General features: G+C 43.2%; 2 protein-coding genes across 2 annotated transcripts; both read left to right on the top strand.

Annotated features, from left to right (window-relative positions):
* Window positions 1-248: 248 nt before the first annotated feature.
* Window positions 249-4880, top strand: lrrc3ca (leucine rich repeat containing 3Ca). Its single transcript, XM_062378384.1, has 2 exons — window positions 249-645; window positions 3557-4880. Exon 2 carries the CDS (start codon window positions 3640-3642, stop codon window positions 4432-4434), a length of 795 nt encoding a protein of 264 aa, XP_062234368.1. The 5' UTR covers window positions 249-645; window positions 3557-3639; the 3' UTR covers window positions 4435-4880.
* Window positions 4881-12194: 7314 nt separating this feature from the next.
* Window positions 12195-15814, top strand: csf3a (colony stimulating factor 3 (granulocyte) a). Its single transcript, XM_062378493.1, has 4 exons — window positions 12195-13109; window positions 13949-14056; window positions 14148-14288; window positions 14380-15814. The coding sequence occupies exons 1-4, from the start codon at window positions 12957-12959 to the stop codon at window positions 14560-14562; spliced, it is 585 nt and encodes a 194-aa protein (XP_062234477.1). The 5' UTR covers window positions 12195-12956; the 3' UTR covers window positions 14563-15814.
* Window positions 15815-15829: the final 15 nt, after the last annotated feature.

Here is a 15829-nt window from a genome sequence, read left to right on the forward strand (position 1 = left end):
GTGCGCGTGAGAAGAAGGGAGGGGTACTCCTCACTTTAACTGGCACCTGCTGCATGCGCATTCATCCACTTCACTCACGTCAATCAGCAGAGGCACACGAACGAAGGGAACCTGTCATATATTACACATTTGCATTAATGTCTTTTCACCAAATACTCAGATCTTTACGGCAAAGACGGATCATATCAAATCATTAACGCACTCCCTATGTGCGCCGTGTGTCTGCCATTTTAAACGTTGTATTATTAATAATATTATTATTATTATTTTATTATTATTATTATTATTATTATTATTATTACTTGGCAGATCCAGGATCGGACTGAGTGAGTGAGATGCCTCCATCGGTGACACAGCCCCTTCATATTTCGCGCTGGCTCCACCGCCTAGTTCTGTGGTTGCGTGGAAACTAAGCAGCTGCACAGTCCGCCCGGAGCTGCAGGCGCATTTCCAGCGGCGCGTCGTGGTGCCTGCTGCCGGAGCGGCTCTCGGGAACAAGTTGGAAGCGGCTCGCAGGAGAGGAGCCCATGGACGAGAAGCAGAACACTGACGGGGCTGTGGAGCGAGCCGATCTGCCGGACCGTCTTGTCGTGGACACTCGCTTGGTGGACGCATCATGAGAAGGAGAGGGAAAGCTGCAAAGACGTGAGTAAGACGTTTTACTTTGCGATATTGCACACGCACCTCCTCGTTTTTGACGAAAGTGTTGTTGTTTTTTTCCCTGCTGTTTTGAATGCGATTGGTGCTGAAAACTACTTTAGCATGAAATGTGAACTCAACAAGGGTAGTGTCAGCCCCCATGCACAAGGCATCGTGTCTTATGAGTTCCTTTTCACCAGATGCTTATTGCTTAAGAGATGCATTGACATTTCAACATACGATATGATACCTAAACCAGTGATGAGCTTTCATTCTGCATCTTAAATGTGCTCAGCTTGTTTTATCAAGAAGATAAATCATATTTGAAGTTTGGAAACAGTAGGATTCATGCAAATGTACTATTGAAGTGCACATTGAGGGTATGAAAGGATGTTTACACTGATGACAATGACCATGAGATCAAATTACTGACTGCTTTTCTCTTACAGTGCATGCTTGCATACTGCTCTCTAGGTAAACTCAACGAGATTATATTCTGTGTGTGTGTCAGAGAGAGAGAGGTTGTGTCAAGCCACAAAAGAATTCTGATCAGAACAGGGATTTGCTCTAAGGAATGAAAAAGGTTCATCTCCAGTGATTGAGATTGACACATTGAGTATAAAAAGATCAGCAGAGGAAGTTGCATTGAGCTAAAAAGCAATGGAACATGATAACAGTTGAATTAAAGGTCAACATTTCAATGTAAACCTATGAATGGTTTATTTTCCCCCGTTTCCCTTTCTGTCAACCACACCTCCCCATTGATAATAAGAAACCACGCAGCTTCTTTACCATTCATGCATTTGCTGTCGGGCTGCATGTGGCGCGATGTCATTGAAGGCTCAAATTCATAAAGGCATCATATCGCAAAAAAAACATGTTAAACATAATAAAGTAGTGTTGCATTTTTAATGCTTGATGATGTTTGGCTTTCAGTCCAAATGACTGCTCCTCATTTCATTGGTTGCAGGGACTTGTCGGCGTGGTGAATTTATGGAGTGGCAGACTGACCTTTGGTTGCCCGAGTGCTGTATTTATTGTGTAAATTAAACGCAGGAGTTATTTATCACCAGGGGACAACTTTAAGAACACTGCTCAGACTCACTTGATTTAAGGCCATTGATTTATAATAAGGCCTGGAAAGGAATTATATTTGTTATGAGGGTATAGGTAGAGTCAAATTAGTATTTGAGAAGTATATTTTTGTAAAACCTCACACATTGTGGCCCACCCTGTTGATCATTAGGTTTCCACCATCTCCTGTGAATTTGTCTTTACTCTTTAATCAGCCAACATATGCCCCTTTCCTCAATATCTCTCTGGTGTCACACACTGTTCTCCGTTTTGTAATCGTAACGTAAGCCCTCTGCTCCAATCCTCTCTATATCAGTCCTTCTCTCACAACCCATGTGCTCCTGTGTCCAATTTCCCTTCTTGCCCACATGCGTTCCCCTCCTCCCTCTTACCCTGTCACCAGCCCTCTACAGCTGCCGCTCCCCCATTTTCTCTCTCCAAAATACCAGGCTGGCGTCGGATTTGACAGGAAAAGTGCAGCCTTGTTCGGAGGGCATTACGTTACCCAAGCTGAAACAGGATCTTTTATATCCTTGTGTGTTACGCTGCATCAGTCACGCTGTGTTGCTTTCCCGTGCACCCCGCAGAGGGAAACCTTTTGGAAGTCGCCTGGCCAGGCCTTGATGAAGAAACATGGATAAACATCTCAAGCTCTTGTTCATTGGCCGATCAACCCCCTGCCTCCACGGCTTGTTATCAGGGATCTGGCAGGAATCTCTTAAACACAATGAGTGTTATTAGCTGTATGTCACAGACCAGCTTCCCCCCCTTACACACTTATAGACAAACCACTATTGATACTACACCCGGTCCCCTCCATCCTCTGCCCCCCTTTCCACCTGCACCCAGTGTCATGTGATACTTAGAGGTACTTAGAGATCGATTTCATTTTTTAATCTTGGTAAGGGATCCTTGCACAGTCTCCAGCCATTTTGTAGAAATTAAGAGTTTAGCTCGAACTGCACGATTCTTTTTTTTTGTCTCTGAAGAAGACAGGCCATCACATTGTCGGTTCTGTTGGCGCTGTTTAAAGCATTAGCATTCCCCCGACAAAGGGATTGGGTGGCCAACACTGATGCTACACTGACTTGAGGAGTTTTTTTTCCTTAAGAGGATTAGTAACGGGATAGGAGGTAGCCCTGATCAGCTATTAATGAAGTGTGTTCGGGTTGGTAGAAGTAACATTTTCAAAGGCTGACGTACAAAATGAAAAGTGTAATTTACAGGACTCACAGTCAAGCTTATACCTTTGTGTGAAAGGTAAATTACATTATGGATTAGACATGGCAGAGCCTGACCAACTAGGGAAGTTGTCAATGTTCTTGTAGCTACAGTTTTAGTGGAAACACAACATATACAACTCAATTAACAATGTTTGCAGATTTTAGTTTTCGTTGGTACATTTTGTTCCTTGTAGTGTCACATCACTATGTTAATATCGGTCTCTGCGTACTGAAATAGCCCTGCACTGCAGGGATGTCAATTATAAAAGAGCCCCAGTGACACCAAAGGATTTTCCTAGCTCGTTTATTGTGCTGGTGTGAAGGGAATGTCTGATCTTTAGACTTTTCTTGGAAGTACACCACAAGTGCAAGTTGTTTCTGTGCCAGCAATATGCTGAAATGAGCATGCAGCTTTCCGGCTGCCTCCCCAAAGCAATTACACAAGCTACTGTACCCCCCCCCCCCCCCCCCCCCATTTATACGTTAGATAACAATATGGCCTCTGAAGAGAATTGTTCACAACCCATGTTTTATAAAGAAAAAGTGCTATTATTTCTTTCTGTGTATTGGTCTTCTCTTCTCAGTATGGCTAATTGCACTGTGTTGTTTTTATGTCACAGACTCAACAGCTACTGGGGAAGTTGATGTGGACTTCACTCCGAGCAGCCAGGTGGTCTTTCCTGGAGCATGCCCACTTACCACAATGTCCCTACTTGCAGGCTGGTTACTGCGCCACTCGGTGGTCATGTGTTTGCTGCTGCACAGCCTGGTGCTAATGACCTTCTGCTTCCACAACGCCGCCACCAGTTGCTCCAAGAGCTGCTACTGCTCTGAGAGCGAGAGCAGTGGCAAGACGGTGCGCTGCAGCAATCTGCAGCTCACGGAGATTCCCCAGGACATCCCCAATGACACGCAGCGCATCTATTTGGACTTCAACCTCTTCACTACAGTCCCGGCAAATGCGTTTGCGGGTTTGCCTCATTTGGTTGAACTGGATCTTTCGCACAATGAATTGAGCCAGCTAGAACCAGGGGCTTTCCGAGGCCTGGGCTCCTCACTACATTTCCTGGACCTGTCCTCCAACAAGTTAGTTAAGTTTATCCCTGAGGCCTTTGAGGGCCTGAGGGCTCGCGCCAATCTCACAAACAATCCATGGCACTGTGACTGCAACTTGCAGATGGCCATGCCTCGTGTCGACCTGGAGCCTGCATCACTGACTGGCATTGTGTGCCAGACTTCGGATCCCAAGGAAATAGGAGTTCAAGGACTTGCCTTCCTGTTAGCACCCGACATAGATCTATGTGTGGTGATGAAGAGGACTACGGATGTGGCCATGCTGGTGGTAATGTTTGGCTGGTTCTCCATGGTCATCTCCTACCTCGTCTACTATGTCCGGGCTAACCAGGAGGACGCCCGCAGGCACCTGGAGTATCTCAAGTCATTGCCCAGCAAGCCGAGCAAGTCAGAGGAGTCTTCCACCATTAGTACTGTGGTATAGGGTGGATGGAGTCACATCTGGAACATGAACCCACCCAAACCGGATGGAGCTACAACCTGCAATTACACAGTCGTCATCAGTCGCAGGCGGTTGGGCTCAGGTGCTGACGCAGAGTCAAGGTGGGCGAGGAGACATATGCCTGCACAGGAAAACCAGGCTGATGCAACCTAGCCCAGATGAATAATTCATCTTCCAGCTGCCCATTAGGAGTTTTTGTTGGCCGAGTTGATGGTCCAGTACTCAGAGGGAGAAAAAAGCAGCTGTGGGTTTGTGTTGAACTACAAATATGGGATACAAATGGGATTTATCCAGTGGTGCATGCACCCTGACGCAACACTTTCATTCACAGACAATTCAGGAGGCAAAGAGCCATATGAATGGAGGGTAACAGCAGCGCCAGAATGAGGAACTTTGTGATCTGTAATCCGTTCAATTCTTACAGTATTCGCCAGTATACAATGAGTAAAATGATGTTTCCCTTTTAAATTGTTGTTTTGGACTTTTTTGCTTCATTCTGAACAACTCAAATCTATCACAGGAAAAATTAATCAATCCAACATTTTTTAACAAATGATGAAGGACTTACTGGTTACTCTGTGATGTTATGATAGAAGGTCGTGCACCAGAGCGCCATGCTGAGCAAGCCTCCCAGAGCTCTCTCCGTGTGTTAAAAGCATCTGACGGGAAAACTGCTGCTTTTGCACTCTCATAACCTGTAGGAGCCTTGAATGATTTATACGATACAAATGCAGTTATATTGAGCGCTGTAAGTGAATGGAGGGTTCGAAGAGTCCTGCTATCTGCCGGATGAATGTACACTTTACAAAGGCATTTGCATTTAATGCCAACCTGATACCAGAATCACACCACAGCTCTGGAGTTACTCCTTAGCGCAATATGCAAATGTTGACACTAACGCCGCAACTATCGAGTAACATCTAATTGGCAAAAAGGTTGATTTTGAGACTTGAGTTTGAGAGGCTGCTGCAGATCGCCTGTCAAATAGGGAGGGAGAAAGACTTCTAATCAAAACAGGTTTTTCCTAATCGGGTAGGAAAGCCCTTTAGCAAACACTCATTACTCTCACCTCTTCACCCGGAGTAATTAAGGCAACACAGAGGAATCCCTCATGATCACACCTGGTTATCTAGAGAGAGCCCTCTCTCGCTGTTTTTCATCCTCTCCTGTGTCTTTAATAAGCACAAAGTTCCTCTGGGAGCCATTTTGTCTGATGCATTCACTGCCATAAGATATCAAAATCGCATATGGACCATTTAAAAAGAACTGCAAGTGATGTGAATCTCCTATTTCACCTGATCGCGGTCAAAGAGGAGGATAAATTTGCTTCTCTTGAGATGAGAACATCAATACAAAGTGAGATAAACCGAAAAGGGAGATGTATCCGAGTGTGGACTTAATCTAATCCAGACAAGACTGTAGTGCTCTAGGATGTGCTTATCTTCCTTGGAGCAAAGGTAAGGATAACCTGCTGCACTCTTGAATAAGTAAATCCGGTGCTTAAGATGTGGGAAATGGTTTGTCAACAAGGGTTCCCCCCCCCCAGAACAGAGCGAGACCACTGAATGATTTATGACGGCCATAAAAAGCACTTGAGCAGAAAGTCTGGGAATGCACCCATCCACGGTTGTGACCCACTTCTCGGGGAGAGATTAAGGGGAGAACGCCGCGGGGGATCAGCTGCCCTCCTCCCTGCCTGGCTTACCCTTGCTTGGGTTCTTATTGCCCTGCGGCTGCTCACTCAGAGTCCAGAGGAGTTACGCCGGCGACCAAAGTGAGTTCAACCTCGTTTTTGGAAGGAAACAGGACGGTTTGACAAATTTCTGGAAATATGGTTCTTCTCTTCCTTGCGGAGGGTTAACTTTCAAGACTAACACCAATGTAAGGTTTTTATCGTAAATACGTAGCTGGAGAAAGCCCCTGGCTGGCTTTTTCTTTCTTGTAGGCCGTATACCTGCTTAACAGAGTCCATGCACCATGAGTTTGTTTTTACAGAAAACCATGATATTGATTTGATCTTGACAGAGTTGCTCTTGAGGACGGGTACGGCCTCTCGGGACAAGCAGGAGGTTCTACAATACTGAAAAACAGATGGTTAGCCTCTCTCTCTGACATTTCCTGACACAAACACACACACACACACTCGATGATAACAGCGCCTCACGATGGCTTTGAAACCAGCCACTGTTAAGGCAGCCTTGCCACAAGAGGAGATAAACATAAACCTAGTAAAAGATGTGTGTATGTGTGTGTGTGTGTGTGTCTATTTCTTTCAGCGAATGTATGTGAGTGAGCACATTCTTTTGTTCACCTGTGTGTACGACAGGTGTGTGTGCATGCCAGGACCGAATGCACTGGTAATGAAACACCTCTGTCCGGCCAGCACACACATAAACGTCCCTGCGGGTTAATTTAAATTTCAGGACAGCTCGGCTTGCCCCGCCTGCTACCCCGGACACGTTACACTGGTGTGAGCATTACAACTGCTGGGTAATGGGACACAAAGTGGGAGATAAGGTGACACATCCAATCCCGCAGAGCGCGGCCCTGTTCCGCATTGGGTTGCAGGTGAAAATGTTTCCAAGCTCTGAGATCACATGGGGACCTCCCAGCAGGGGCCTGTGTGGTCGCCTGTCAATTTCCTCTTTTAGTTTAAAAAGGAGACACCTAAGATGCAGCATCTGAGGAGGTTGACAAGGACATCCTTTGTGTGAGGGTCAATATTCTAAGATAGACTCCTCTGTGTGTGTGTGTGTTTGTGTGTGTTTGTTTGTGTGTGTTCGTGTCTGTGTGTGTTTGTGTGTGTCCTGCAGGGGGTTATCCAGCGAAGAAAGACTGACGATTAGTGGTGTCCAAGGAGAAAACACTGAGACAAGCTCCTATACTCAGGTTGCTGTGTTACACAGCTCCCCCTGTTGTGGTAAGTGTGTAAGTGTGAGGAAAACAAATGCCTTCACCTTTATGTTTTTATATAACGACAAAACCAACATGTAATTGTCAAACACACTTTTGTATATTCAAAAAATGTACAGTCATGAACTACAGGTTAAAGGAGCAAAACAGAGAATGGTCACTGTAAACAGTACTGTTTTATAATAATTACTAAATATGAAGGATAAATATAAGTATAAAAACATCAAATGAACCTAAATATTAAGGGTAAGTAAAATCCATGCACAGCGTTAAGACGAATTTAAAATGCAGAAACTGACCAAGGAACCTAACATATAAGTATTGGTTGTAATACAAGATTATAAATAGGCAAATTACCACAAAGTCTATACCACACTCATAACCTGCCGCATGTCATACACATTTTTGTGTACAAGTGGCTTCTTGCGGCTACTAGTGTGTGAATGGGTATTACCATTGTGTAGTTGTACATGAGGTGAATAGTGTTTTCATATGGAACAACTGAAATGTGAGTATAGATGGATTGAGTGACCATTATGTACACCAACTGGAAATGGTCAAGATTTCGTTTCATTCTACTTTTTTACCCGGTGGACGAACTCATTAGGTTTTTCGGATCCATCCGCCCCTTTCTTTTGAAAATGATTTATCATGAATGCCTTGAGGGAATTTCTTTTGCTGGTGAAAGCTCAAAGATTGCGGCCTGACAAATTAGGTTTTTGGCTTCTTGAACATGATGTTAAATTTTGACTCTAGAATTCGAGATATAACCTACTTAGTAGTATGACATAAATCAATTCAATGTAAACTAAATCCTCCTCCAAAGATGAAACACATCTGAAGTCATAGCATTGATATTTGTTATGAAGTCATTTGTTGAGTAATGTTATGCACTTCTGATGAAATTTCCTTCCTTTGAGAAAAAGAGCCCTGCCCTCAGTCCAACCATCTTCCGAGAAACTGCTCAGCATGACACTCTCACTCCGTGTGACCCAGGATAGACCCCAAACCCTAACCCGTATTTCCAGTTTTGTGAATCAATGTCTTTTCATGACTTCCTGGGTAATCTAACAATATGAGAGAATTATGAAAAAGGATTGGTAGAGAGTATGAACAGTAAAACCCATCTTTACTTCTTTAAGGTCCACTGGGTAGGATTTAGGTGAAATGGATCTCTTATATAAAATAAACTTTGTGTTTAATTACCTCAAATTGTTGTTTTCTTTAACCAGAATGAAGGGTTCGTGTTTGAAAGGGGAGGGTGAGGTGCAACATGCAACTTTGCCACTAGATGTCACTGAATTCTACACACTGGACCTTTAAATCCGTACAGATTGTCCTGTGGGTCAATTTTTTTATCATGTGTGTTGAAGAGACGAGCATTGTTCATTAAATACCTTACACCACGAGGCTTCCACAGACTAAAAGATATATAACAATAAATGTACTGATATCCATGCACCACGTACTTTTCTCTTCCCTTGTACCAGGCAGATCTAAAGGTGACACTGTGTTACATGGTACATCAAATAATCTGCGTGGTTGCTTTCCAAATGGGTCATTGAAAATCAAGCTGTAGAGCGAGGCCGCAGCAGTGAATAATGGCCTCCTTTCATGTGCAGGATTGACTGGAGATCAAACCAGTGTGGATTTCAGGGATCAGATTTGACAGCTTCACTTCACAACCTATCGAGCATGGCCAGATGCAACGCAGCTACAGTGACTGATTAAGGGGCCTCGTGTCAGAGCATGAGGCAATGCAACCTGCTACAGAGGAGGAACATGAGTGACTGATGAGGTGATTACATAACTCAGGCAAATGGTATTTGTATGGATTTAATGGATGATTTGAAAGGGTAAAGTAACAGGTGGTTTGAATGTGTGGCGGAATATACCATTTCACTCTCTTGCCACAGCGATGACGGGCCTGGATCTAGAAGTCTGCCCACCCAATTGTTGAACTTTATTCTGTGCCATTTGAATCTGCCTATCACAGGGTTGGTTAAAACTATTCTCTGATTGAAATTGATCTTCATTTGAATGATCCGATATAATTCCTAAAGAGCACGGATCGACCATTTGATAAACACCTTTTCACCTGCATGACCTATTATGCTATAATATCGTTATATCAGTGGTATGAAATGGTTTCAAAATGATGACAATAATATAACACAATAATTACGGGGACAACATATCTTCCAACAAAATGTGTTATCATGAGTGTTTACAGCTTCAGTTCTTAGAGAATGTCTTGCATATACAAACAAATTGGTATCGTACAAAGAAATATCCTTAACCGAATCAATATTGAATCGAATTGAATCAAGACCTTGTGAATCGGAGTCAAATCCATTTGGGAAATCAGTGGTGATATCTGTTCCCAATGCATTGCATGCAGAGCATTTGTATTGTTTTATAGTGTTGTGTTGAATAGGTATTGTTTCTGGTAGTTGTTTTAATTTACCAGATAAATACTTAGAAAGCACCGTTACCTACAGAGTTAGCATTGACAGTTTGCCAACATTTATTAACGCTCACTCAGTACGAATAAATATAACAGACCTGGTTAGATAGTGCTTCACTTAAAGTACCCATATTGACGTCTATGTACTTCTATACCAATTCTTAAACTCATTGTTATTTTGAATATACTGCGGCTTGGTTGAATTTGAGGTATTTCGTACCACACTGATATTTGTTCTAATGCTTATTTGTACAGTAAGTTGGGTTTTAATTTGTTACTTGATGCCATAGAAACAGTGTGAAACATCATGATGACAGATGACACTGACTCATGTGACCTAGTGGTTGCTGACTCTTGCTCCAAATTACACCATCATCATGAGATGGACTGCTTTGGAATCTGGGATATGTCGGCGTCAGTTTTTGGGAGGAAGTGGAGAAATGTGTCATCCTTCTTCTCTTACAATCCAAGATGCAAACTGGCAGCTGGCTGTAGTTTCGCATTTACCACAAGAAGATAAAAACTATATATTTAACTTATATAAGTTAGGCAAAATTCATGGATGTCAATCTCTGCCTTTGAGGCAAGGATTGACTGAAAAGATCCTTGCATTTGAAATGTTGACTTTAGTTGAGAAAATGCAACAGTCAGACTTTCCTCAGAGCAAAAACCACACAACTGAGGTGAAATCTCTATATTTCATATTATATCACTCCACTAGATGGCATGCTCGTATCAACCAAGCCTTGTTGTCTTCTCTTAACACTGACCATTACAATGTACCTGTATAGGTACAAGAAGGCTGTATCCCTGAATCAATGGACACATATATACAGTGAATCCGAAAAATATTCACAGCGCTTCACTTTTTCCACATTTTGTAATGACACAGCCTTATTCCAAAATGGATTCAATACAGTTTTCTTCAAAATTCTACACACAATACCCAATAATGATAACATGAAAAAAAGAAAATTAAATAAAAAATACATTCTGTTGATTGGATGTGATTTGACAAGGCACACACCTGTCTATATGAGGTCCGAGAGTTGACAGTGCATGTCGGAGCACAAACCAAGCCCTGAAGTCATAGGAATCTTCTGTAGACATCCGAGACAGGATTACATCAAGGCACAGATCTGGGGAAGGGTAGAGAAAAACTTCTGCTGCATTGAAGGTCCCCAATGAGCATATTGGCCTCCATCATCCTAGAGCTGGCCACCTGGCCAAACTGGTCTATCGGGGTGAAGGGCCTTAGTCCGTAAAGTGACCAAGAACCCGATGGTCACTCTGAAAGAGCTCCAGCGTTGCACTGTGAAGAGAAGAGAACCTTCCAGAAGGACAACCATCTCTACAGCACTCCACCAATCAGGCCTGTATGGTAGCCAGAAGGAAGCCACTCCTCAGGAGAAGGCACATGACAGCCTGTCTAGTTTTCACCTGAAGGACTCTCAGACCATGAGAAACGTAATTCTCTGCTCTGATGAAACAAAGATTGAACTCTTTGGCCTGAATGCCAAGCGTCATGTCTGGTGGAAACCAAGTACCGCTCATCACCTGGCCAATACCATCCCTACAGTAAAGCATGGTGGTGGCAGGATCATGCTGTGGGGATGTTGCCTCAGGAAGACTTGAACCCGATTGAACATCTCTGGAGAGATCTGAAAATGGCTGTGCACCGACGCTCCCCACCCAAACTGTATTGAATCCATTTTGGAATAAGGCTTTAACATAAAAAAATGTGTAAAAAGTGAAACGCTGTTAAAACTTTCCGGATGCACTGTAGATGCTCAACCCCATGCAGGTATAGGTAGTTTGGATCTGTCTAATTGGTGCAACAATCTCACAAATCTTTACTCCTATTTCAACATGATTCACAAAAATGTATTCGCTCAATTTGCCTGTGTAGGACACATTCTCCGATCTAAAAAAAAAAAAACCCCTACAAAAAAAAAGAAACCCCACAATTTCAACAAAGCATTTTTAGCACTTTCAATCGCACTCTTAATGGTGTCAGAGGAAATGCCTGTTTCCTCCGGATCTCTTTTATATATGACTCTGAGGAAATTTTGTGGCACTGAGCAACATGAAGAGACACAAAATAGAAAACGAAAAACACTAATAAAAGAATTCCAGTTCTCTTAAATTGAAAACATGACATTACAGAGACTGAATAACAAGAAGAACGACAACAACAACAACAACATAAATAATAATAATAATACTAGTAGTAGTCCTTTATTATGCTCTCTGCCCTTGCTTATAATTAAAAAAGATATGACATTCTTAAACTCTACATCTTTTTATTATCATCATAATACGGAGCTGTATGTTCGCTTTCTCTCTATCTCACTTATTTGTTTTTATAAACATTTATTTTCTTTACGGTGTCAGACGAACTGTTACATTAAAAGAACAACAAATCCGACATCATGTCTGGACTAAATCAAATAGTAGATCTCCTCAACAATCCCAGTTATTTGGTTTCGTGGTGAAGAAATAAACCAAAAAGAATTTGTTGAATTTCATGGAAATGTCTCACTACTCATAGTGACACTTGGTCCCATGAACAAATAAAGGGAAACCCCTCCACACCGGCCTGCTATATATACATGTTTAAGGTTATGTATTAACCAGTGTTCACTTGAGGTCAATACTTAAAACGCGATTCCCCGACAGAGGCCATGAACATCCTGATTGGTGAGTAGTGAGGTTACGCTGCTGGAGGAACGCTACTCCTCAGTCACCTCCTCACTCTCAGAGAGGAGACATGCGGAGGTGCAGCTGGAGGAGCAGATATCAGGTGGTGGTTATAATCCACATTGGCTCAGAGGGTCCTGCTTTCTATGTTTAACTGCTGGAGTTAGTTTTTGGGTCAGGTTTCACATTTCACTGACTCCTCTCGCAACTCTGTAGCCTGGAGGGGGGCATGTTGCTGCAGGCGAGCAGAGAGCCGGGCTTTGTTCCTCCTCTCTCTCACTCACACACATACACACACACACCCACACACACATTGTGCCGGGTACGCGCGGATGGGCTTATTCTGATGCCAAAACGCTTCCTTGTTGTTTCCTGATCGACCTGATCTCCTCCTCTTGCAGCCATCGCCTTCCGCTGCCTCGCCATGGCCACGCTCGCCCGCAGCGCACCTCTACCGGGGGGGAGCGCACTTGTTGAGGGGCCGCAGTTCCAGAAGCTGGTGCAGCAGAGCTGCAGCCTGGCGCACAAGATCCTGCTGTCCGTGCCCGACGCGCACAGGTCCTGCATCCACACAGAGGTGAGAGACACGCTGGTGTAATGTGTGATCCAGCCAGGCTGCTTCGTGATTTACTTGCGCGCGCATGAGGCACCAAGCCTCCGTTACTGGTCTGAAAGGCCTGGAGTCGGACCATGTGTTATTTATTTTATCACTGCGCATGTTGTAAAGTTATAAAATCAGCTGGAACAGTCCTCGTATCACTCGAAGCTGTTGTTTGACTTAGAGCAGTTATGGACCAGCATCGATCTCTGAGGTCTGTGATTTATTGTCAGGCAGGGTTAATAAGACAGTCTCCATATGGTTTATGCTCCCTTCAGTCGAGGGAAGTTGTCTTTATTATCGTCATTATATAACATTGAGTTCTTTGGATGTTAAGTGTTTTGGTCTGTGATGTCATAATATGTGTATCTATCTATCTAACTATCTATCTATCCATCTCAGCCTTTGTGTATTGTCCATATTTACAATACTTTTTTAATCTTACAAAACAAAGCCTGTTATGCGTTATCTCTTCAGCCATGTACCATTAGGACAGCACTTTTGAGAAAATTGTATTTAACCACAGTGTAAATTTTATGCCAATTTATACCTGTACTACTATACCTGAATTGATGAAGTTTGATGATCGTTATAGTAGAATATTCTCTTACAGTACATTTGGCTGACAATACGTAAATGGACTCCACTCATAATGTTGTTCCTAGGAAAGAGTCTCAGCACCTCTACCACTTTGTCATGTGGGATCCAGGGCTTTTCAGACAAATAGGCCTACAAGCGTGTTAAGGATGCACATGTCTGCAGTGGCATGCCAAGCTGCAAACCATCCATAAGATCTGTGTGTTGTCTCTCCGCTGCAGACTCTGCAGCTAAACTCCACAGACAATGCCAAGCTTGAGATTATGGCAGCCAACATCGGCATCCTCCCGTCTCCTGTGCTCCGAGCTGTTTCAGAAAACTTCACTTTGGTAAGAATCGACAAAGGTATTTCTCTGGATGTAATGAGGTTGGACAAGAAACATGACTGATGTATTGTGAATTGTTTTTTTCTTCTATCAGAATACCTGTTTGACCCGCATGTCTGAGGGTCTTCAGCTGCACCGGGCCTTACTGAGCGCCGTTTCTGAAAGGCTGCAGAGCAAAAACAAAGTGACTGAGCTAATGGCCGACCTCAGAGACCTCACCATTCAGATCAACAAGGTAGGAGCATGCCGCCATCAATCCCCTTCTTCCCTGATGAATGATTTGCATTTGTAGCACCTTAGTGAAGCCAGTTCCTTGTGCCTTACAGATGTTGCAGAAAAATGGAGCCGTGCAACCCTCGCCGACCCCGGTTACTTTACGTCTGCACGGGGAATACGAGGTTCAGGTGGCGGCGCACCTGACTCTGGTGCAGCTCCAGTCGTTTGGGCGGGACGCCATCCGCTGCCTCAGGAACCTGGACCAGAGCCACGAAGACGAGGCGGAGAGCTGACCAACGGGTGTCAGGCTCTAAATGCCTTTGGCTTTTGTTCCAGAAGTACCTTATCCTGGCATTTTTTTGTCATGGCGCTTTATTTATTTATTAACTAAAAGATAATTTATTTTTAATATTCTATTTTTTATTTTAAGCAAGATGTGTAAAGGCGGTCACTCATGCAAGACCAGGGCAGTGGATGAAATTAAGAGCAGAGAGAAAAGGAAGATCAGCAGGAAGGAGCTGTGGGGAATGGAAGCAAGGATTAGCTTCCTGCTTAGAGCAAACTGTGACGTCCTTCCCTTCGCCAAGATCCATCCTGCCCACTATGCTCGACTCCAGCTACCCTCAGGCCCATCCTCACTGGTTGTAAAATAAGCCTCTCCTTTAGGGTCGTATACGTGGAGACACAACCAGGTACAAAAATGACTTGCAGCAACAATTGAAACTTGATGGACATGGGCCAGCAGCTTTCAGCCCCTTCAGATATTGTCACTACCACCCTGAGACCTGATGCTCTGGTCCGACACACTGACAGTACACTAGGAGGAAGCTGTGGATGAAGCAGATGAGAAGAAAAGGCTGCGGTATGAAGTCATGCCATTAGAGGCAGAGCAACATGGCTGGAAAGCAATATTTAAGTAACACCCACCATCAGGACGCTCAAAGTTCCGGGGATACTGCACATATTCACCATATTGTCCTATATGTTAAAATTATATATGTATTTATTTATAAATGTGTAATATTTAGTATTTATTTGGGGGATTCATTTTGACAACAAATCTTTGTTTTGCTCCGTTATGTTTTATCCTGCCGACTTCAACTATTTAACGTATGTTTGCACAAGAGCATTGAAAATTAAATCACTATCAAATCTCAGACAAAATCTAACAATGTATTTGAGTAGTCCAACAACTATACTTACCCTTTCTCCTCATAACAGATTTTAATATCAGTAATGTGTAAGAAAACAGTAAGTTAGACATGTGTATGGTCTTTATCATCTGTTAACACTCATGTTGGGGAATGTAGGCACGTTTTTGAATCGTTATATGCTCTGTTGTAACCATGTTTAAATGACAATTATTTTGGAGTGATACATTTAAAAAATGGTATGTTCTGATCTTTTCAATAAAAAAAACTAAAAAGAAAACCTCCTGAAAAATGAGTTGTTTCCTGAGACACATCATACACCAGCAACGAGTCATCCTGGCGAATTCTGCATCATCAATGAAATTATTTATAAAATTCCAGTAAAGCTGTCACTACTCAAGAAGTGCAA

This window comes from Platichthys flesus, chromosome 20 (assembly GCF_949316205.1).
Source record: "Platichthys flesus chromosome 20, fPlaFle2.1, whole genome shotgun sequence".
NCBI classification, from domain to species: domain Eukaryota; kingdom Metazoa; phylum Chordata; class Actinopteri; order Pleuronectiformes; family Pleuronectidae; genus Platichthys; species Platichthys flesus.

Coding starts and splice junctions, on each gene's coding strand:
- lrrc3ca (XM_062378384.1), top strand. CDS start 3,640: ATGTCCCTACTTGCAGGCTGGTTACTGCGCCACTCGGTGGTCATGTGT.
- csf3a (XM_062378493.1), top strand. CDS start 12,957: ATGGCCACGCTCGCCCGCAGCGCACCTCTACCGGGGGGGAGCGCACTT. Junction 13,110..13,948: donor GGTCCTGCATCCACACAGAG/GTGAGAGACACG, acceptor TCTCCGCTGCAG/ACTCTGCAGCTAAACTCCAC. Junction 14,289..14,379: donor TCACCATTCAGATCAACAAG/GTAGGAGCATGC, acceptor TGTGCCTTACAG/ATGTTGCAGAAAAATGGAGC.